Below are 22043 nucleotides of genomic sequence, written 5' to 3' on the forward strand. Positions count from 1 at the left end.
ACACATTTTTTCCAGTGAACATCTCAACCATTGGAGCTGTTAATGAGATGCAAGGTTGCCACCCAGATTAACATGTGGTACGAATACAGGCATCCTTCACACAGAGAGTGTCCATACCCCAAACCCACGGCGCCAGGCTGGCCAGCAAAGCGTGCCTGCATCATGTACAGTGGCTGTGTCAATGCTGAGAGTGTTAAGTGTTGCAAAATTTGTTAAATAAGTTCATTCTAACACAGCTCCTGCAGATTTTGGAATGCTCTAAAAATCTTCACTGAGTGGCACCCACGATCTATAGGACTTGTGTGTACAGAACAAGCACTTGTGAAAGTGCAGCAAAGAGCTCAAGGCCAAGCATGCATCGTCTCCACAGACAGCAATAGTTTCTGCTGTAATTTCCACTCTTTAAGTTAACATTAAGATTGATATTTTGGGTAAACAGAAAAAAAATACACACAATAAAACAAATCAGTGGTAGGGGTTAGGGGAGTGGGAATGAACAGTAGCTTTACTTATGCCAAAGAATGATGTTCATTGCTTAATTGCCCATTTCATTTATTACACATCTTTTTGAAGAAAAAAAAATCATGCAAAATTAAACAATTAGAAAAGAAGTCATTTGCATTCTATTGCCAGGTTAGACCATTTACAGAGGTAATTTCCAGTGCATCCAAAATAACCCGAATGTGTACAACAATTACAGGTCACACCGAGGCACACAGATGTTGATCTGCAGCGGACTGCACGGTGGATGTTTCATGTCATAACATTAACACTGTAGTCTTAGCTTACACTTAGCTTTAAGGCATTGTTGCTGTCCAACCTCTAGAGAAAATAAAAGTCAATTGCTTCTCATGGCAGAATTGTTTTTTATGAAACTGTAATCAGAAAAGCTGAATACAAACTCCAACCAAGAAAGCAGGGGCTGGTTCACAAGCTATGCACAGTCCAATGACACATGAAACTGAACTGACTGAAGTAAAGCACTTGAAATGTAAAGACTTATATGCAAATATCTGTCAATAATTGAAAGAAAACTACAGAGATACATCCATTCACCTCCCGCTTTGGTATCTTGTTTGTTTATAAAAGAAACTTTTCAATTTGCTGCATAAATAAAAAGCATATCAACCTATTGCAAAATGAAAGGAAGCTGGATTGAGACCAAAAAAAAAAAAAAGAACCTCTATGGCAAAAGAAAGCAAGATCACACTTCAAAAATCAAAGCAAAATGTGGAGTTCAAACAAACAGTGATCTTCTAAATAGGAAATGAAGAACTTATGTCAGGACTTCATCAAGTGTTTGTTAGTCTTTAACAATCTAGCTGGCCAACAGCCATGCAAACAGCCAACAGACACAGCTGCTGAGTGGCCCTCCATCTGCAAAGTGTATGCTGTGTGCAGAACAGCTTTGGGGATGCAGCTCCATCATGCATCTGCAGCCCCTAGGAGGAACTATAAGCACTGAAGTAACTACACAGATGAAGAAACTGCCTCAGATGGTACCTGCCACCTCAGCACTGTTCACACAACATTAAGGGCCTGCAGCCATGAGGTCCAGCAGTTGCAGATATTTATCACCATCTCGCTGTCACAAACTGGGACCGTGGCTGTAAAAGCAGTAACAGCTCAACTTCTCTGTAAGTACTGTGGTATCCAAGACTGTCCATTTAAGCAAACATCATGCTTCTGAATTGCAGTTATTACTGCAGGCGTTCCTTACACCATTTATCCTTTTCCAGTCATTCACTCTATGACCAGAAATGCACTAACTGGTTTTGTTTAGCATTACAGCCAGTTCTGCAAGGATTCTGCTTTCTATCTTATCCATCCCGACTACAAAAATCTGCAACAAATTTCAAATAAGACTAAGGATTAAATTATTCTTATCTATATTATACTCAAGTAATAGCACGATTTGGCTGTTGCTTCCAAAGGAATATGGGAATGCATTCCTCTATATTTTGTGCATTTTTAAATGCCATAGGAAAATGTGGTCTTTCAACATAATGCAATACAGGCAGGGAAACAGTGACTCAGGTAAAGGCTTGTGATTTTTCCTCAGTTTATTATCACTGGTAATCCTATAGTGTGTGGTAAAGCACAGGCTGTCAGTGGATGTGCTTAAAACATCTGTTCAGCCTTTAACAAAGTTCCCCTGACCGTTCCTTCTTCTACTGCAGAAATCACAGTTTTCTCAACTCTGGACCAGCTCACTAGTGTGCAGAGACTGAAGCTGAGACAATTTCTACTCAGGAAGGCTGCCTTGCCATTTAAATGGCCAAGTGATGATAGCTTAGGAATCTAAAGGACTGAACTTGAGCAGACCTTAATAGCAACATCCACAAGCCCAAGTTCCAAAGGCAATAAAATACATCTAATTTTATCAATATGAGCAAAATGAACTTCGAACTCCTGGGAGAAAATCCTAACAGAATTGTGGTATCTAAACATTTCCATTCTTCCCACTAAAAATATTTCTCTATGTCAAAATGTGGATGGTGTCGGAGGAAAAAAACTAACATTTGTTGACATTCTTAACATAGTGTCATCTTTTATCTTACAATAACAAAAACTCAGAAATGCTTTGTTAAACATATTTGCTATAAAGGCTGTCAGATACACACACTGAAAAGACGTTCTTTATATGTTTAAATGTTATTTGAAATAGACTTCTGTCATTCACACAAATTTTTGTTTTGAACATCTGTGATCCTGTTTATGTAAATTAATAAAACTTTATAAAAAGGGGAAGGATGTTAACTGGAGCTCTGCACAGACATATCCTAAGCTTTGTATTTTAGAAAGTGAGCTAGCAACAGGACCAGATTTAGCCACTGTATTATTGCAAAAGCCATACATACCAGCGGTAATAGTAATGCATACAATTGTAGTCTCTTTAAAGAGAGTGCAATGTCAGTGCTAAATTAGAATCATAGAATGGTTTGGGTTGGAAGGGACCTTTAAGATCACCTACTTCCAACCCCCTGCTATAGGCAGGGACACCTCCCTCTAGACCAGGTTGCTGAAACTTCCATCCAGTCTGGCCTTCGATGTTTACAGGGAGGAGACATTCACAACCTCTCTGGGCAACCTGTTGCAGTGTCTCACAACCCTCACAGTAAAGAATTTCTTTCTCATATGTAGTCCAAATCTACCCTCTTCCAGTTTAAAGCCGTTTCCCCTTGTCCTGTCACTGCATGTCCTTATAAAAAGTCCCTCCCTGGCTCTCCTTCAGGCCCTCTTCAGGTACCAGAAGGCTACTATCAGGTCTCCTTGCAGTCTTCTCTTCTCCAGGCTGAAAAGCCCCAGCTTGCTTAGCCTGTTCTCGTAGGGGAGGTACACCAGCCTTCTTATCACCTTCACGGCCCTCCTCTAGACCTGCTCCAATAGCTCAATGTCTTTCTTATGTAGGGGACCAAGAACTGGACGCAGTACTCCAGGTGGGGTCTCATGAGAGCACAGTAGAGGGGCAGAATCCCCTCCCTCGACCTGCTGGTCACACTTCTCTTGATGCAACCCAGGATACATTTGGCTTTCTGGACTGCAAGCACACATTGCCTGCTCATGTTGAATCTTTCATCAACCAACATTCTCAGGCCATTCTCTGCCCAACCTGTATCTGTGCTTGTGATTACCCCAACCCAGGTACAGGACCTTGTACTTGGCCTTGTTGAACTTCATGAACTTCCTCTCAAGCCTGTCCAGGTGCTTCTGGATTGCATCCCTTCCCTCTAGCACGTCATATTCTTGGATTTTAGTACTTACTATGCTAGATAGCTGGAGTTGAACATTTACAGTATGCAATTCAGATTGTATGAGGCACTTAAATATAGGTCATTTTACAGAAGTGAAACACATTAGAAACAGCACATTTTATTTTACCTATAACCACTAATTTTGCATCAAATCATTTTTATGCACTTTGATGATGGTAAAAAAACTGACCATACACATGCTTGGTCATCCCAACACTCGTGAGACTTGCAATTAGAAGTCTGAAGGCTGCGCAGGCCAATGACAACTACAACCACATGGAAAGAATCCAAGAACCAGTTTCCAATGAAGTTCTGGTATTTTAAGAAGCAAAAAATAAGTAAAAGCTGTAAACTAAAATAGCTAGTATCCCACAAATATTCTCCCATCTTTGACAAGAATCAGAGGTACAAAGAACTTTTAAAGCATAATTTTTTAATGTAGTTTCTCGTGGAGTTGGAGGCAAATCATTCAGATGTCTACCAGTATTTCAAGAAAAAATTAGACCGTATCAAGCTATTCTGAACTCTCGATGTCCATTAGAGAGCTTATCTTCATATTATTAATGTGAATTGTTTCCACGTTAGAGGAATCTGATTCCTGCTCCAAACTGAACACCATCACATATCCTGAGAAAAAACAAATAATAAACAGCATAAATGAAAAATAAGGTACTGATAAAATCAATTTTCCCTGTGCCTCAATTTCCAAGGTTTCTCATGTCTGGAGGGTTACAGTTCAAACTTTAGCTGACAAAGGCTCTTTTAACTAAATGCTTTGTCAATGTGTCACCCATATGGAGCGCTTACATTTTCAAAATAAAGTCCATAATTTTCAAATTGCTGCTATTTGTTCACAATTCACATGAATGGCAAGTAGAAACATAAATGAGTCCTATATGAAACAGTATCTCACACAGTATTTTAGCTACTACACAGGCATGAAGAGCTCCCTTAAGCTTTTTTATTATGTATTATAATATTTTCTTAGTGTAGAATAATTGGTTGCTAACAAATTATTTGTTCTCCCTTTCTTTTTTTCTGTAATTACACTTGCATCCATTTTTCAAGCAAAGACATTCAACTTGTGATTTATCCAATCATTTGTTTTTGGAAGGCTTAGGAAAATCCCCTGAGCTGTTTGAGTGATCATTTCTACTAAAGAAATGAAATCTGCTACACAGCTATTCACACATTTCAACAGCTGATCTCAAGTTCAATGAACTATGAAACCTGAGATATAAACAGTCTTAAACTAAGAAGTACTGTGAAAGAAATGTGGACACAGCCAGCTGAGAGAAAAGAGCATAAAATGTTAAAAAAAATAATCTCAAAACTGGCATGGAATAAACAAAAGACAACAATTTTCTCTTCCAAAACCAGACAGAAGTGCAGTTACTTTTAACACTAGTTACTACTAAAGGAGTCAGTGTAAGAAACAAACCTGTCACCCGACTGTACTCCCATGGGGAAACAGTAATTAAGTTCTAATCTAGCAATGTTTCCAAGTCGGAGCACTATTCCAGCACCGTAAGACCATCGGATGTACTCTGCCAGCTTCTGCAGGTGAGCTTTGGGACCATCACCTGAATGCAAAAGACAAGGACAACAAAGAATCAGAGGAGATTGCTGAGGTGTTCAAAGGCTAGCTGGATTTTAACAGCTAGAAGCCAGACTACTTAGGAGCACCTCCTGTAGACTAAAAGTGTATTACCCACAGTTCTCACAAAAGCCAAGGACACTGGACTCAAACTACCCATTTCTAAGACTCTGGCTGAATTTCATTTCCCAGCATAGGGTACCTACTTGCATGAAATGAGTAGTAAAGCCTTAACCAAATCTTGTAGCAAACCTCTACTGGTTTTATAGAGGATTTATCTGATTTTCACTCCCATACAGATGCCATCCCTCTTCATCAAGCAAGATATTCTATATCAAATATCACTATATCCCTGTACTGACTTTCACTGGGATAGTTAATTTTCCTCATAGCAATCCACACAGGTGCTGTGTTTTAGTTTTGTGCCTAAAAGAATGTTAATAACACACTGATATTTCAACTATTGCTAAGCAGTACATGCACATCACAAAGGCTTTCTCTATAATCCACTCTATCCCCAGTAGATAGCAGGCTGGTGATGGACATGAGGCTGGAAGGGAACACACACAAGAGAGCAGCAGCATGCTGATGAAAGGCATAGCCCATACCATGCAATACCATGCTCAGCAATAAAACTGCCTGGGATTTTGCCATGGGTTGCTGTTCCTCAGTACCTGGCTGGGCATCAGTCAGCTGGTAGCCAACAATTGCTTTTTATATCACTTGCTTTTTTTTTTTTTTTTTCCCCTCCTCTTTTACTTACTACAGAATGCTTGAGGTTGGAAGGGATCTCTGAGATCACCTCCCAAAACTGATTAAACAGATACTGAAAAAGCATTTACTAATGCACTGCAATACATCTTGAAAAAAGTTGGCTATGGGAGAAAAAAAATTCTCATCAGCCACCACACCCTCATCTATATTACACACATCTATACCATTTATGCCACCACTTTTTACTTAGTCAATTCCAAAAGCCATTATAATATCACTATAACGTCAATTAATCAATTACTACACTGATTTGTGAACACCACCATGACAAAGATACTACTGCTACCATGCCAGCTCTCCTATAGTTGTGCTATAATCTATGTGAAGAGTTAAGAAAACTACTGGCAATATGTCAAATACACAAGTTCTTAGCAACAGCTTTTTGACAGCCACTGAAATATATGTAGCAAACAAAATGCTTTTGAGCCAATAGGCCCTTAGCAGTTCTCTCCTTTTCGCTTTTGTATATAGAGTATACACATATATTTAGAGAGAGAGAGAGAGAGAGAAGCAGATTTTGTTATGTACAATTCTTCTGAGGCTTACCATAGTTAAGATTGCAGAGGTTTCCGGCATTGAGGAAGAAATGTGTTCGGAAAAGGTCTCCAAACCCTCCTCGGCCTGGTCGGAAAGGTAGAGGAGTGTAGAGATGCAAACCTCCAGCCCAGTAGGCTTCTCCTCCCAAGTAATCACCTAGTTACAGAAAATGTTGAAATGAATAATGATTCATTCAAAAATGAATTATTCAAATTCGAAAATGAATAATGATAAATGAAAGCATTTACTGTGGAATATCTTAAAAGAATCAGGTCTTAAAGAGACAAGAACACATCCTTTAAGTTGCTCTACACTGCACTGCTACCCCTTTCACAGCTCTTGCCAATTGCTTCTAGCTCCCCCCAACCTCACAACTATCAAGTAGAAATTAGGATTTACACCATTTTTTACACTTTCCAAGTGAACCAATCTTTTTCTTCACACCCTCACCTGTGGCATGCACCTACTTGCAGTTCATCAGAGGTTACCTTCTGAAGCTCTTCCACATATTTACGTCAGTTGTAAAAATGGGAAATTGATACAGCTAAGCAAATAGTCTATAATAACAGCAAGTCAGAAGAGTAAGGAACAGAACTGAGGAAATTCCTGTCTCTCAGAACACCTCTGATGATCAGATTGCCTTTCCCCTAAGCTACCTGAACATACGCTGAATCAAAAACAGATTCAATGCCACTATTATTATCTTTCAGGACTTATTTAAGCTCAAAGGCTTACTAATTAAAGAGACACACTGGAAGTTTGAAACTTATTCATCCCTGCTAAGGACCACAGGTAAACCTGGAAATAAAAATATGGTTTTAGAAGTTCTGAACCTCAAAAGTAAAAGAAACAGGTGCCAGAAAAAAAAAAGAAAAAAAGAAAAAAAGAAAAAAAGAAAAAAAGAAAAAAAGAAAAAAAGAAAAAAAGAAAAAAAGAAAAAAAGAAAAAAAGAAAAAAGAGTTCTGGCATATCCTTGATTTATTTTAGGTAAAGCCATGCACTGGTGAAATTCACGTTAAGAAGCATTGGAAAACTGCCTGTATTTTATATACATTAAAGGTCTGAGGTTAAAACAAAAAGAACAAACATAACAGTAACCTACAGAAGTCTGAAGGCAGGCTTGGTTTGCAGAAGTACTTACGGCTTCACTAAGAACTACTGGGTTTTGTTCCACTGTGAACTAATATCTAATGACAGATCAGAGACATAACTCCTCTCAGAATCAAAGAACTTAAAGGGAGCAACTATCTTAAAGCTACAGAAAGCTTACAGACAGAATTTGAGGATTTGTTACAAACTAATATTTTCAGTATTGACAGAAGAGCAGGAATTAAAAGTTTCAGACCGTCACTCTGGGGTCCAATGCTGTACATACTGAATCCTCGCACACTTGTTGGTCCACCAAGGTAAAACCTAGTAAGTACAAACAAATCTAGTTCAGTGCTTCACTTGAAACTACTCACACTTTTAACTTCGTTTTTCAAAATTCCACGTGACTTCATAACAAGTCTAGTGAAGTCTGCTATAAGAATTTTGATAGAAATACTCTAGTTAAGGTCTATTACACATGAAGCCAACACAGTTGACAATAATTACTTACTATAAATAAGTCTGAAGTCTAAATGATTTCTGTTGATGATCTTTAAACACAGGCACTGGAGGGCAAAATTGCCTAAAAAGCTGAGTTATTACATGACTTTACTTCTAAAAATACCTGCGGTGTTATTTATGCCCAGTAGGAAATGTTGAAGATGGTAAATACCTCTTAGAAATAGCAAATATTGGTAGGCAGAGCTACTATTATTGAATTATCCCTCCCCAATATGGAAATAAAAACCAGAAAGCATGTCTTGATTATTAACATGCACATACAGCTAATTAGTTTATTTTTATTATTCCCTAAGTCAGAGCTACTTCTGCTTCTCTATTCTGCTGCACAGTTTGTTTCTCATACATTACCTGGGTTGACTGAAAGAAATTAAGAGACATTAAAAAGAAACCTCACCTATCAGCTATACTGGATGGCCTGTCTCCAATGGGTACGAGCATTCCACCCCAAAGCGATGCTGAAAAAACCTTTAGAGAAGAAAAGTTGTTATTTCTCTTTTTTCCTTTTTACTAATATGTAGTATTCTATTTCCCTAAAAAAAAACGCCATTGCTTAATAAAGGCACAGCTCCCTTTAGTCTGACCAAAAGTTTCAGGCGTTCACAGTGCATGCATGGATCTTCAGTAACTGTAGTTTTAGGAAACTCTTGATCATTGCTGCCCTCTTTCAATGCTATGCAGTGCTGCACCTTGAAGTTTAAAGTAGGAAATTTTAAACCAAGCGCTGCTTCCACTATAGCTAAAGAGAGCACTTGTCCAGCTCTGACTTTCCTACAATTTTTCATGCCTTGAAATAAGACAAACCCTGCTGACATAAATTACTCCATGCAATTTTAAACCAGTAGGAGGTTACATTCAGAAAACAGAAATAATTTTACTTTATCACCTGACTGTAAATTAGCCTCACAAATGAAACCATTTTCCACAAATCACTATATTGGCATCAAATACATACATATAATCACTGCTTATCTATACAGTAACTTCTGGAAGTCAAATCACAGTACTAAACACATTTAATCATCTGCTTGCAGTCTGTGTGCAAAGCACAAGTACCAAGTGGTGAGCTCTACTGTCAACACTTAGGCTAGAGGTGCTGGGCAATTTCTTGGTGTGCAGCCTGTTCCTGTTACCTTCCTTCCCCAGAGGCCCAACACATCCCTCTGTCACGATTAGAGATGAGCCCATCATCAAGTGCATACACATCTCATTAAGTAGTACACAGCATATGCAAAGGCCAGGTGCATGCCAGTCCGTGCTCAAAAGCAATAGACCTCATAAAATTATCTATATCTTAGGATGAGATTTGCTTCACTTTTATTCATGATGAAGCCATACTAGTTAGTCATGACTGAGAAAGAAGGAAGACCTTTTTGCACAGCCAAGAAGTTATTAAATTACTTCATAGGGAAACATGCTCTTTTGTTCAATGGAAAGACAGCAAATACATGTAAGATGACTAAAAGCTCATCATGCTACGCCCGTTCTTCCACCACACGATGTAATGAGAAAGGGCTATAACCAAAGTGCTTTAAAATGCCTTTCTATGTTGGCCTCAAAACTTCACTGAGCTGAGTCTCCTCGGAATAAAAGCATGAAACAGCAGACAGAACCTTACAGAACCACCACTTTATTAATATCTGCACTATGAAAGTAGCTTTGAGTTTTTCCAGCTATAGCATTGGCATAACATATTTCCAATCTCTTCATTATACCAATCTTTTTTAGAAAACTATTAAGTGACAGAGACTGTCCCAACTTTTTAAACATTATTTATTTAAATTTAGTATGTTGGGGTGGAAATTATTGCCACCTCAGTTTTTACATCTCCATAATGGAGGTTGCTCTGAGTGTTGTAGTGAAACCACTTTTCCTTTCTTTCCCAGCAGTTTTACATATCAGAGATAATATAATCATATATCATCATCATATTATCATCATATAATACATGCTATGATTCCAGAATCAGTAGCACACGTTCCTAATTGCAAATGGTGAAAGCTAACTAAACCTGAACTGAAGAGAAGCCAGACTATTCACAGTCAGGTGAAAAACATTTTCAAAAGCCAATCTTAGAGAAATTACAAAAAAAAGACGTGCCCAACATTCCTTCTGAAAGGAAAATAGTTCCTACGGGGATCTGTAGGACAATTCCTTCTTTCCAAACTGTCCAATTCTCAAGTGAATATATATGGCAGAAACATCAGTTTAGAAATAAGAGTATTTCACTTCCAAAAAATAAACCCACAATCAGATCTCTACCATCCATCTTTCACTTCAGTCATCTTTTTTTCAGTCCACACTCATCATAAGACATAGGTTCAGTCACTTCATCCATTATTTCAATGACTAAAATATCTTTTAAAAAAATTACCGAGTCCCAGAGAAGTTGCTTATTCAATTGCAATTCAAAATCTTCTTTTAGGAAGCTCACATCTCCACCTGTATATCCAGCCAGCTCCTGCAAAGACAACAAAATTTAGAGTTGTGCTGGGTATTACATGTTTCTTCCCATGCGAAAGTCATCATGTGTGCATCCACATAAGCAGTGTTTTCTGTGTACGAAGCACATCAGATATTGAGACAAATGAATTCTGGACGAATGAAAAAGCAGACCTGACTCTCATAACTTATCTGTCTCCTAAATAATAAATCTGTTGCTTTCTAAGCCCTCTTGTAAGCGAGAACACAAAATAAAAAAACTTGAAAATCAAGCAACCAAAATCAAATCTCTGATGTTTATTTAGTACCTATGAAATCTTCTCAGGTGCTAAACTGGAGCTGAAGAACCGAATACAAACAGTAGTATTACACAAACTGTAGTTGAATATAACAAATGACTGAATTGGTGTTACACACAGCATCTAAGAAATGGTATGTTGACTAAACCCTGAATTATAACTGCCATTCTCACTCAGAGGAATTCTCTGCTGCAGCAGCGCTTCTAGTTTCAATGGCATTTCAAAGCAATCTGCTTCTGCAGCCCTGCAGAAGTTAATGCTTCTGAAGTACTAAACCCTATAGCACAAGAGACAGGTTTTCTAAAAGCTCTAAGTGCAACAAGAGTAAAAACCACGTGTACACCACTCAGCGTTATTTCTATCCCATCTTTCTTACTTTTCAAGTAGCAACATGACCAGAGTCTGGCAGCTTTGCAGTATAATGGCAGGAAACTTCTGGAATCAAGTGAAAACAAGGGGCCACTACTGCCTATTGAGTGGAGAAGAGATACTGTCTTGTGATGAAGCACCTCTGCTAATAAATACGTCAGTGCTAATGGCAAGAAACTGACTGCACAGTTTGAGCATGATACAGAAATGAAAATGTGCCTCAGTTAAGAAAAAAAATCATGTTCTTTAAATGGCACACTATTCATCATCACTCTATCCTTGTCAGTTTATGAGATTACATATACGGATAATATCCAGTAACAATAGAAGTGATTTAATCCTACCTGATTAATTTTCAGCAAAGCACCTCGTTTGGGCAAGATTGAAGAGTTCCGGGAATCAATGACCATGGCATGCTGGAAAGAATCAAACAATTATTTTTCAGTTCTCATACCCACTCAATATCACAAAGTGACACCATTATTTTCCAACACAACCTGTGCACACAGAGGGAGACAACCACAGCTCCAGGCTTGCACAGCTCCATGGATTTGAGAAAAATGATTTGAGAAAAATGGATTTGAGAAAAACTGCTGAAAGTCTAACTTAGTTTTAACTTCAGAGGAGGCCACATCACATAAATACATTTATTTGTTTATTTGATTAGCAATAACTTTCGGCTGTGATACACACATAGCAGCAACAATGCCCCACTGTGTATCCCCAATTTTGTGACATTAGCCTGCGAATAGTTTATAACCCACAATTTGACCTACAAATTAAAAATCAGCAAAAAAAAAAGCTATAGGAAACAGTATTTAGAAACGGCACAGCAACGGTAAGATGAAAAAGGTTGTTGAACCTATTTTCTTCAGCACAAAGAAGGGGGTGCAGCATGGGAGAGGTAAGATGGCAGTGCTCAGAAAGACAATGAAATCTGGCCTTGCAAGATCCCCAGCAACAACTTGTTGGATGTGCTCTATTCATTACTCTGCAACCATTCAACTTTATTTGCAGAGGTTAACAGTGCTGACACATAAGTAACCAATGCTGCAGCAATAGATGCTAGATGACAAGGAGGGTCTTTTATACAGTTCTGAAGATAGAACAGGCAAGCATACATTATAGTCAAAATGCAACAGCCAACTCTGAAAAAATATTTTCTCTTTGGATCTCCTGGATGACTGTGTGAATGACCAAGCACAGCAGAAGACATATCTGAAGAAAAACACAATACCTACTTAGAAAGTCAGACAAAAAGCTCCTTTGGAATCATTGTAAGACTACCATTACTCAAAACAACATATGCCCCATATAAGACAGGAAAAAAGCCTTACAGATACAGAAGATTTAAGAGAGTGTCCACTTTCTTCTCGAACAGAAAAGGATGCTGTTCTAGCAAGACAGCCAAGCTCTCTCCACACACCCTCCCACTTCAGTGTGTGATTGGTCTTCCAGATTGGAAACTACAAAAGAAAAAAAAAGAAAAAGAAAAGAAGGAAAAAGAAAAGAATTGAGACAGTAAGACCGTTTTGCTACAAAATTAAAACAAACACTTCCCTGAAAAGAACTCTCTCTCTCTCTCAAGCTTATTCACACATGAGGCTCTGCTTTTTCTTTCCACAATTCTTTGATCAGAAAGAAATAATTTTTCACTCTGGAGTAATTCTGCTCCAGCCAAGAGAGTTTCTCCAAATAGGTGCACACAACTCCATTTAGCCCAGATGAAAAATATCCTGAACTGGGTTAATATGGTGAGCAAAACAACTATCTGTCTTTCTAAAACAGTGCTTTAAGCATTAAAAACTTGCAGAAAAATGCAGTGGCATTTTCACATGGCGAAAATAAAGATTACATTCCAAGGTCTCTTTCAAACAATGACAAATTTGCACAAGTAAAAGTGTTTCAGTCATTAAGAAAGTAAAGCAGATATTTGTGAAAGCCAGCTGTGACCTGAATTATACGCAAATGAAGCATGTGCTCCACAAACACTTGTGCTACACTTACATTAAATTCTGTTGATATTCCTCTATCAGTTTCACGAAGAGAACTCCAAGGGAACTGTCCAGTTACTTTATACAGGTTAACTGAAAAACTGAACCAAAACGTTACTGGTAGGTTTGAAAGGGAAACTATTTAAGTAGGTGGAGTTTTACATTATCACAAAAAATTAGGAAACCAGCTCTGATACTTTAAGACTAATAGATCCTCAGTAAAGGAACAGACTGGATTACTACTCAGTGAAACATCTTGCTAACTGTTCCATATTTCTTCATAAAAAAAGAGATACTCAGAAATGTATTTCCTACTTTCTTTCGAAGTTTCCAGGCTGTGGCTTGAAGAATGACAGGCCATAGGAAGTTTCTTTTGTTCCATAGGAGAACTGGAAGGTTACCTTTTCTGCACGTCCAAGGAGATTGGGGAACTTGAGCCCAAGTACCTATATAAATTAGGAAAAAAACCACCATTTCATAGTTTGCTAAGTTGCATCTTAATCACATGCTGAAGATAGGTACCTCTAACCTGAGAATGAGAAATATAGGCATTAAATATACTAGTAATTGAACAATTTTTTTCTTATAAGACAGGTTTTCCTTTGCAGTGGCAGCAACAGCCATCATGATACCACACATTATGGTTAGAATCATCACCCAACTTTTAATGCTGTGCAGTGCCTGCTGACACTGTGTGTTCTCACTGTATAATTAGTACTGCTATTATTTCCAGCAAGATCTCCCAGCCAATCTAAAAGGCCGGATAAATCTTTGGCAACTGCAGACTTTTCAGCAGATCACTGGGAGAGCTACGAGAGCTACCTGCCAGGTAGGGACCGTCAGAACCATAGCAATAAGCCAATGGAAGATTATCAGTACAGTGCCACACTGATATTACTGTTCTGAAGAACAAGATATTAATGGCAATACAACACACCATTACAACTTTCCAGGTTTGAGATGAATTTAGGGATTAGGATAAATGTCAAATCAGTTCAACTCTTGAAGAAACATAGCCGCTGTCAAGACCAGTGTATGCTTGTGCCATGCTCTTATCACCCAAACATTTTACTTCTCAGTAACAAAATAACATCAAGTAGAAAGGGAAGCTGAGTACAAAAAGAGAAACCAAGGCAGCTCTAAGACAGTTTTCAAATGCACTACAACCATGCATTGGATTTATGTGGCAAAGTTTTCATGGCTGGGGGCTGCAGGATTAGTCTCAGTGAGAAGAGTCCAGAAGCTGCTTGAGATCAGACAGAAGCCAGTTCCAGTAGCATTCCCTACTGGTTTCTTTTGGACTGCAACATCCTGGACACTGCTCCCAGCAGCATAGATGGACAAGCATTTCTCAACTCGCTTGGTTCCAATTCTCCCTGCACTTACATAACACCATTACCTGACTCGTGCAGTAACTTATCCAGGTTAAAAATACTTCTAAGAAGAAAAGGATGAGTCCCTTGATCTGGCTTATGGACCAGACCCAGGAAGAGTCATGCTGTGCACATGCAAAGGTAGAATGGGAGCAGGACTAAGCATAAGAAAGCAGGATGTACTTAAACTAGCACTACTGTTAACATCAAGGTAACAGAACAGCACAGCATTTACTTCTTTCAGTTAGTAAATATTCTCCACACAAGATTTTAATCAGATGCATTCTGAAGTGAATCAAGTAGAAATAAGTTCCACAGTTTATGTGGTTGTGAAAAACCCAGTACTCTGCAGCCCAAAATAACTGGTACTGGGCTCAAATCAGTGAAGAACCAAAACAACTTCTAAGTCAAATGTAAAGCATTCTGACTGAGAAGAAAAAAAAAACACATTTAAATAGATCTCATACAAAGTAAATGCCAAACTACTTTATCTACTAAAGAAACCAGTATCTTAAATATTATAAAAAATAATTGAAATAATTTTAAGAATTAAAAAAAATCCAACATACTGAGATAGCATAACTGAGTTGCATTTGTACAACCCTGCCCGCACAAAACAAGCTTTTGCTGAACGAAAGCCTGACTAATACAAAGGCTCTTTAAAGACAAAAGTCCAACAAAGCTTTAGTAAAGCAGGATCAAGAAAATAATTTGGCCTGGATCAAGTCCTCACTTATTTAATCACTAAATTCCTTGCTATGCTTGAAACATGGAAGTTAGAGGGCTATCAAAGGCATTAATAATTATTTGAAATGATCCATACCATACTGCCTTCATTGTTGCCAACCATAGTGTTATAGCTTCCAGTTAGCCTTCTCAATTCTGTCACCTCAAAGGTTACATCTAAACCATTTGGAAGGGCATCATCTCCTAAATAAAGAAAAAACAGTATCTCTAAAGAGCTATTTAGAAAACAAATAAACACAGACAGAAGACAACTTCAGTTTTTTGAAAGCTAATCAAACTGAATGATTATAAAGAAACTATTAACACAAAGAAAAACAGTTTGGTAAAAAGATGAGCAAGGGTCTGGAGGGCAAGATGTATGAGGAGCGACTCAGGCCCCTTGCTGTGTTGGGCCCAGAGCAGAGGAGATGAGGGGAGGCCTGATGGCTGCTGCAGCTCCTCACAGGGAGCGGAGGGGCAGTGCTGAGCTCTGCTGTGTGACAGCGACAGGGCCCGAGGGAACGGCATGGAGCTGTCAGGGGAGGGCAGCTGGGGGTCAGGGACAGGGGCTGCACCACAGGGTAAGTGGTCGGGCCTTGGAACAGGCTGCCCAGGGCAGTGGGCATGGCCCCAGGGTGAGAGGAGTTAAAGTGTTTGGTCATTTTCAGACATAGGGTTTGGTTTTTGAGTGATAAGACAGGAGTTGGACTCAGTGACTCATGTGGGTACTTTCCAACTCAGGATATTCTATGATTCTGTGTTATTTATGCGTGCATACAGAATTTTGTACAGTGGTCCAGACATAGCAAAAGGAATGCTGTCATTAGAGCAGAGCTCCCAGCACTTTACAGCTAAATGCCAAACAACAGAAATTGTCTGGTTTCCCTTCAGGCTCTGGATGCGGCAGCTGTTCCAAAACACAGATGTCAAGGGTACCTAATTCTGCTTGAAGCAGCTGGGACAGCAGCCCATTGCTAACAGTGTGTGGGACTGCAGTGCTCTTGCTTTTCAATAGCGTGACTTTCTCTTGCTGGAAAGAATACTGACAAGTTTGCAAAGCAACCACAAGACAGAAAATGCAATTAATGCCTTAATGAGGAACCTGCGCACACTCAGCTGCCCCATATATCTTGTAAGGTCATTTTTAATTAGAAGCACTGATACAATTACTAGTAATTCCTCTAAGCACAAGTTGATTAATAAGCCACCCGTAAAATGAAAGTACAGAAGGTATTTTCAAGCTTTTCCTCAAGTGTTTATTCTTCCTCTGAAAATGTGGATTAAGGCACAGGTACCGTAATTATTTCAGCTGTGGTGGTTAACTCATTTTTGCATATATTAACTAATAGTTACACACATACACATATATGCAGTCACACTGAATCACAGAATCATAGAATGGTTTGGGTTGGAAGGGAGCTTTAAGATCATCTAACTACAGCAGCCTGCTACAGGCAGGAACACCTCCCTCTAGACCAGGTTGCTCAGAGCCCCATCCAGCCTGGCTTTCAATGCTTCCAGGGAGTGGACATTCACAACCTCACTGGGCAACCTGTTGCAGTGTCTCACCACCCTCACAGTAAAAAATTTCTTCATGTCCCTCAACCTGCTGGTCACCTTTCTCATGCAACCCAGGATACAGTTGGCCTTCTGGGCTGCAAGCGCACAGTGCCAGCTCATGATGAATCTTTCATCAACGGACACCCCCAAATCCTCCTCAGGGCTGCTCCCCTCTGCTGCCTAATCTGTATGTGTGCTTGGATGTAAATACATCGCTTTCATACAGATAGTGGATATAGACAAACATATTCTCATATATAGAACACCTATGTTTTCAAATAAAATATATATGAAATATATAAAGGCATATGAGAGAGCTTTGGAAATTATATAAACAAAAACAATCTGACCTGTGACACAAGGAAATGTACACTATAGGAGTTTATGTAAAACAGGTGAGTATTACTGAAACAATACATACCTTGACAGGTATCAATCAGAACCTCTACCTGTCTAAAGATTCCTAGACGAAGCAACTTTTCACGAGCTTCATGCGATTTTCTCATTACCTATAGGATGAGATAGGTAGCTCAGTACTTCAGCTTACTGAAAATAACCAGGATGAAATAGTTAAGGTGCTGCTAAATCACACAATATTCACAGACTATGTATACAAACACATATATGTGCTTTCAAAACAGATCGCAACTGCTTTAACACTCAAACCCATAAAGAAATTAAACCAAGAGCATCTGGCCAGATTTCCTACCCAGCCTGCAACCTAACTGTTCAGATGCTTAAACCTATTATTCAAATTGGTTTCAGTACTTAGAACTTACACACCTGTTTACTAGGCCCATGCTTTTGATAAAAAACAAACACACACACACATTAATCCACTTAAATCTACTCTAGTTTACAGGTAAAGCCTTGATTCCTTTCTGCACTTCTTAAAGTTCAGAAAGCAGGCATGCCCTAAATAAAAAGGTAGCATGCACACTTTGCATGTTAATTTCACACACACACTCTTTTTCTACCCCGTCTGGAGATAAAACTCAGTGAATTTCATGACAAATTCAGCAGTGTAACCAAGGACTATGAGGGGACATATGCAAAGAAATTGCATACAAAAGAAGAATATGGACTACATGGCAACTGCCCTGTACAGCCAGAAGACGACAATTCCTGGCAGCCACACTACGGGTGCTGGTCGTCTGTTCTGACTACTTTTCTTAAGCAAATTAACTGAAAGTGTCACCTGTGGAATTAGCAATTCTCAAACAGGAATGGTGAATCTGAAAATATCTCGGAGTGCTGTCTGCCATCTCTCAAAACCTTTGAGCTGAATGCATCAGAAAATACAGTATCTGCCAGTACTGTCTGTTTCAGTTTGGCTTCCATTTGACAAGTTTAAAATCATTACAAAAACTGGCAAAGTTGCCTCATGTCTGAGAAGAGCAGCCCAATGCAGGAAAAGAGAGAGAGAAAATCATGACCTGAATTTTCAAACAGTAAGTCTGTTATTCATCACAGTACTTACATCAATGAGATTTTTAGCCTTGAAAACATCTGCGATTTCATACATGATAATGTCATCTTTGGTCCTTCCAAGTCCATCAAAATGCACATGCTGAACGACCACCTAAAGGCAACCCATGTTTAAGCACAAACACTGAATTTGCATCTAACAGTGAGTATCAAAACCATCTACACATAAAATAAACAAATGCACAAAAAAAAAATTGACATAAAATCACCCATACTATTGTCCAAGTGAAAAACTCAAAGATTCCTACATCAATTCCTGCTAACCTACATTATAAGAAATCAGTGCTGCCTACAATTCTGGAAAATTGTTCCTCTATCAAGGGAAGAGAAGAAGGCTCTAATACCAAATCTAATACTGTTTCAAGCTGAAGAGATAGTGGACAATTGTTGCTGGGATTTCTTTGGTGTTATATGAACAAATCAGTCACCGCAGAAACCACATCAAGATACTCAGACATTTAAGACAGAATATGTAGGTAGCTGTAGCTAGCCATGTGTTTTATCTGCTACGGAAAGAGTAGCAGATACTTAATTCTTTCCCTGTATGGAAAGAGTTAAAACAACAAAAACAACCAAGCAACACAATGCCACAAATTATTAATATTCAAACTCTATTAAGACTGTATAGAGTAGGCTATAGAATAAAGGAGAAATAAATTATATAGAAACAAAGATAATGCACGATACCTCTTCCGTCTAGCAAGGTTAAACACAGTATGGGCCAAAGCAGGGATCTCCTTCCACGTGAAATAATTAAAAAAAAATAAATCAGCATCTTTTGCTGAAGTTAGCATTTACCATGGTAACACAATTCATGTGATGGCAGTTTACTCAAACGTGGCCAATGCTGTGCCCTGCAGATTAAGGGCAGTTGCACGGCTCACTACTAAACAGCACTGTGGATGAGGTTACTTCTTATGAGGGAGGGTGAAGAGCAGCACCTGTTAAGAAAAAACCCAGGATGTTGCCTGGGTACTCACATCTTTGTTTTCAAGAATTTCCTGCTTGGCTTCAGGCTCGACTTCAACCAATTCAGCTTCTTCTCCCAAGGCCCCAAAGTCTGGCCCGCTTGCTGGAAGGGGCTCCAAACTCTGGAAGGATACAAGGAAATGGCATTTAATGAAGTGTGAGATTTGCAACTTATCTTCTGCAAAGGAGAAAGGTGACTGTTTCTGACCCTGTGCTCATCTGGTCACAGGGGAAAAAAGCTGAAAAGAACCATGAAATGGGGGGAGTTACCAGCACATTTGTTACCTATGTGTCCGTTGTCAGTTTTAGTAAAAGCTAAATAGCTTCTATGTCAAATAATCTCTCACAAACAACATCCTCAGCTCTTCCAAGAAAAACCTTATTTTTAAAGCACGCTTCCTGTGTTAAACAAGAACTCCACTTTTTTTTTTTTTATCAGGGAGCCACTAAGTTTGGGTTTTTGGGAGGAGCGCAAACGATGAACAATGAAGAAAAAAAGGTGTTTTCAGTGCACTATTTTGCTTTACACGTATCTCTATGCTTTTATATTTTAATGTCATTTAAAAGTATCCCTCCATGTGACATTCAAGTCCCAGCCATCAGAGCTTTCAAGGTGAATGTTTTAATTAGAACTGTTTCTAAAGAATATGGCTTTATTTACTACACCTGAGGAAGTCCTAAAGTAAGACTCTTATCACAAGATGACAGATTCAAGCATGAGTGAAGGCAGGGTTACCTGCAGAAGCAGAGGTCAGGGTTGGGTAACTCAGTAAATCCACTTTTAGTCTTAAGTTACTAATACAGTCCATGCTGAATTATTTAAGGAGCACTGGGGTAATAAACTGCTATTACACATCAGAATTAAGTTACACAAGCAATGCGTCCTCTCTAGCTCGCAAGTTTTCAGGCAAACATGAAGTGCTCTGCAACCACACAATGCTGTATAGCAATACATACTGCAGATGAAGAAAATCAAATGGTGAGGCCCTGGCACAGAAGCTGTGGGTGCCCCATCCCTGAAGGAAATCAAGGCCAGGTTGGATGTGGCCCTGGGCAGCCTGAGCTGGTTGGCAGCCCTGCCCATAGCATGGGGTTGGAACTGGGTGAGCTTGAAGGTTCCTTCCAACCCAAACCATTCTTTGATTCTATAAATACAAAACTAAGAATATGAGAAGTTAGTCATGGCAATTAGATGCTCCGGAACCATGACAGTCCCCTGCAGCAATGTGTCCCTTAGTTGACTAAGTGCCATATAAAAGCCTTCTTGTATTCAACAGGTGTGGAGAAGAGAGATGGGCCTGGGGTCTGGAGAAACCGCCCCAGATCTGTGCCCCAGATAGGCTGGCTGCTCAATGACCACACTTGGTTAGCAATGTTGTTTCCCACAGGGCTGTCAGACCCTGGAATGAACTGAGCCTGGTCCCAAGTTGGAGAATGGTACAGGCTCAGCAGGGCAGTGGCTGCCAGAGTTCAAGAAGCATTTGGACAATGCTCTGAGATATAGGGTTTGGATTAGGATGACCCTGTCTGGAGACAGGAGTTGAACTCGATGATTCCTGAGGGTCCCTTCCAACTTGGGTCACTATAATGCCATGCTGTTTTGGCCTCAAGGTTGACTCCCCATGTCTGCTTTAAGGGGAAAGCAGCTTAAGCAAAAAGCACTTTACATTTTACCAAGCAGGGTGCAGATCTGCTCTGACTTCCTTACGCTACAGCCAGCAGCACCGCCAGCCTCTCCCACCTTGTCCTCCGATACCCCAGGGCCCGACTCCTTCGCGGCCCGCCTCCCTTTCACACAGCGACGCGCCAAAGCAGGAACAGAGCCGCCCGCTCATCCCTTGCCGCTCCCACACGGCAAGCACCACGGCCAGCAAGGAAGGCAGCACCCACAGGCGATCCCCGCCGCCAGACAGGAGCCGCGGCCCCGACCCGCTCGAAGGTCGCCGGGATAGCGCGGCCCCAAGGCCGTTCTCCCGCAGGCCCTTCCTCTCATCCCCTCCCCTCCCCTCCATCGCGGCGCTCCCCTACCCGGGCGTGCACGGTGCCCATGGCGGCGCGAGCTGACGGGCGCTCGGCGGCGGCAGGCTCGGGACCGCTGCGCTCAAGGCCGCAGCACGGGGGCGGCCATGACAGGAGACCCCGCCCCAGCGCCCATTGGACGACGGGGGAGGAAGGGGCGGGGCGAATGGGGCAGTGCTTGGAACCGGGACAGCTCGACCGGAAGTTGGAGTGGCGCTGGTGGGACTGCGTGCTGCGGAGGGGCGTAAAGTAACGCATAGACACCAAACCCGGACATTTCATCTTTTAATTGTGGTTTCAATAACATTCCATTTGAGGATACATACACACCAGACAGGAACAAAACAGGTGAAGTAGAATAGCACCAGGTGTCCGTAACAAGAATGTGACAGTGGAGCTGGTTGGCCCCCAACAAAATATCATTTTCATGCTGTACCATTTAGTACTTCAAGCTTAGGGGAATGGCAGCTGAAAAACTGCTTAAAGGCTGGTCCAATGCAGAAACACTTGCTCCTGGAAAACCTCTATGTACC

At 40.1% G+C, this 22043-nt stretch overlaps 1 protein-coding gene across 1 annotated transcript; it reads right to left on the reverse strand.

The window, feature by feature from the left end:
- Positions 1-4336: 4336 nt before the first annotated feature.
- SAMM50 (SAMM50 sorting and assembly machinery component) lies at positions 4337-21540 on the reverse strand (the record flags this gene model as incomplete). The annotated part of the gene is made up of 15 exons (XM_079538519.1): positions 4337-4382; positions 5197-5338; positions 6673-6819; positions 8009-8076; positions 8669-8739; positions 10646-10732; positions 11726-11797; positions 12719-12847; positions 13389-13476; positions 13691-13821; positions 15572-15678; positions 17456-17543; positions 18515-18616; positions 19503-19613; positions 21520-21540. 15 exons carry the CDS (start codon positions 21538-21540, stop codon positions 4337-4339), a joined length of 1410 nt encoding a protein of 469 aa, XP_079394645.1.
- Between the last annotated feature and the right edge of the window lie 503 nt (positions 21541-22043).

The sequence above is a fragment of the Tetrao urogallus genome, assembly GCF_951394365.1.
Source record: "Tetrao urogallus genome assembly, chromosome: 1".
Taxonomy (NCBI): domain Eukaryota; kingdom Metazoa; phylum Chordata; class Aves; order Galliformes; family Phasianidae; genus Tetrao; species Tetrao urogallus.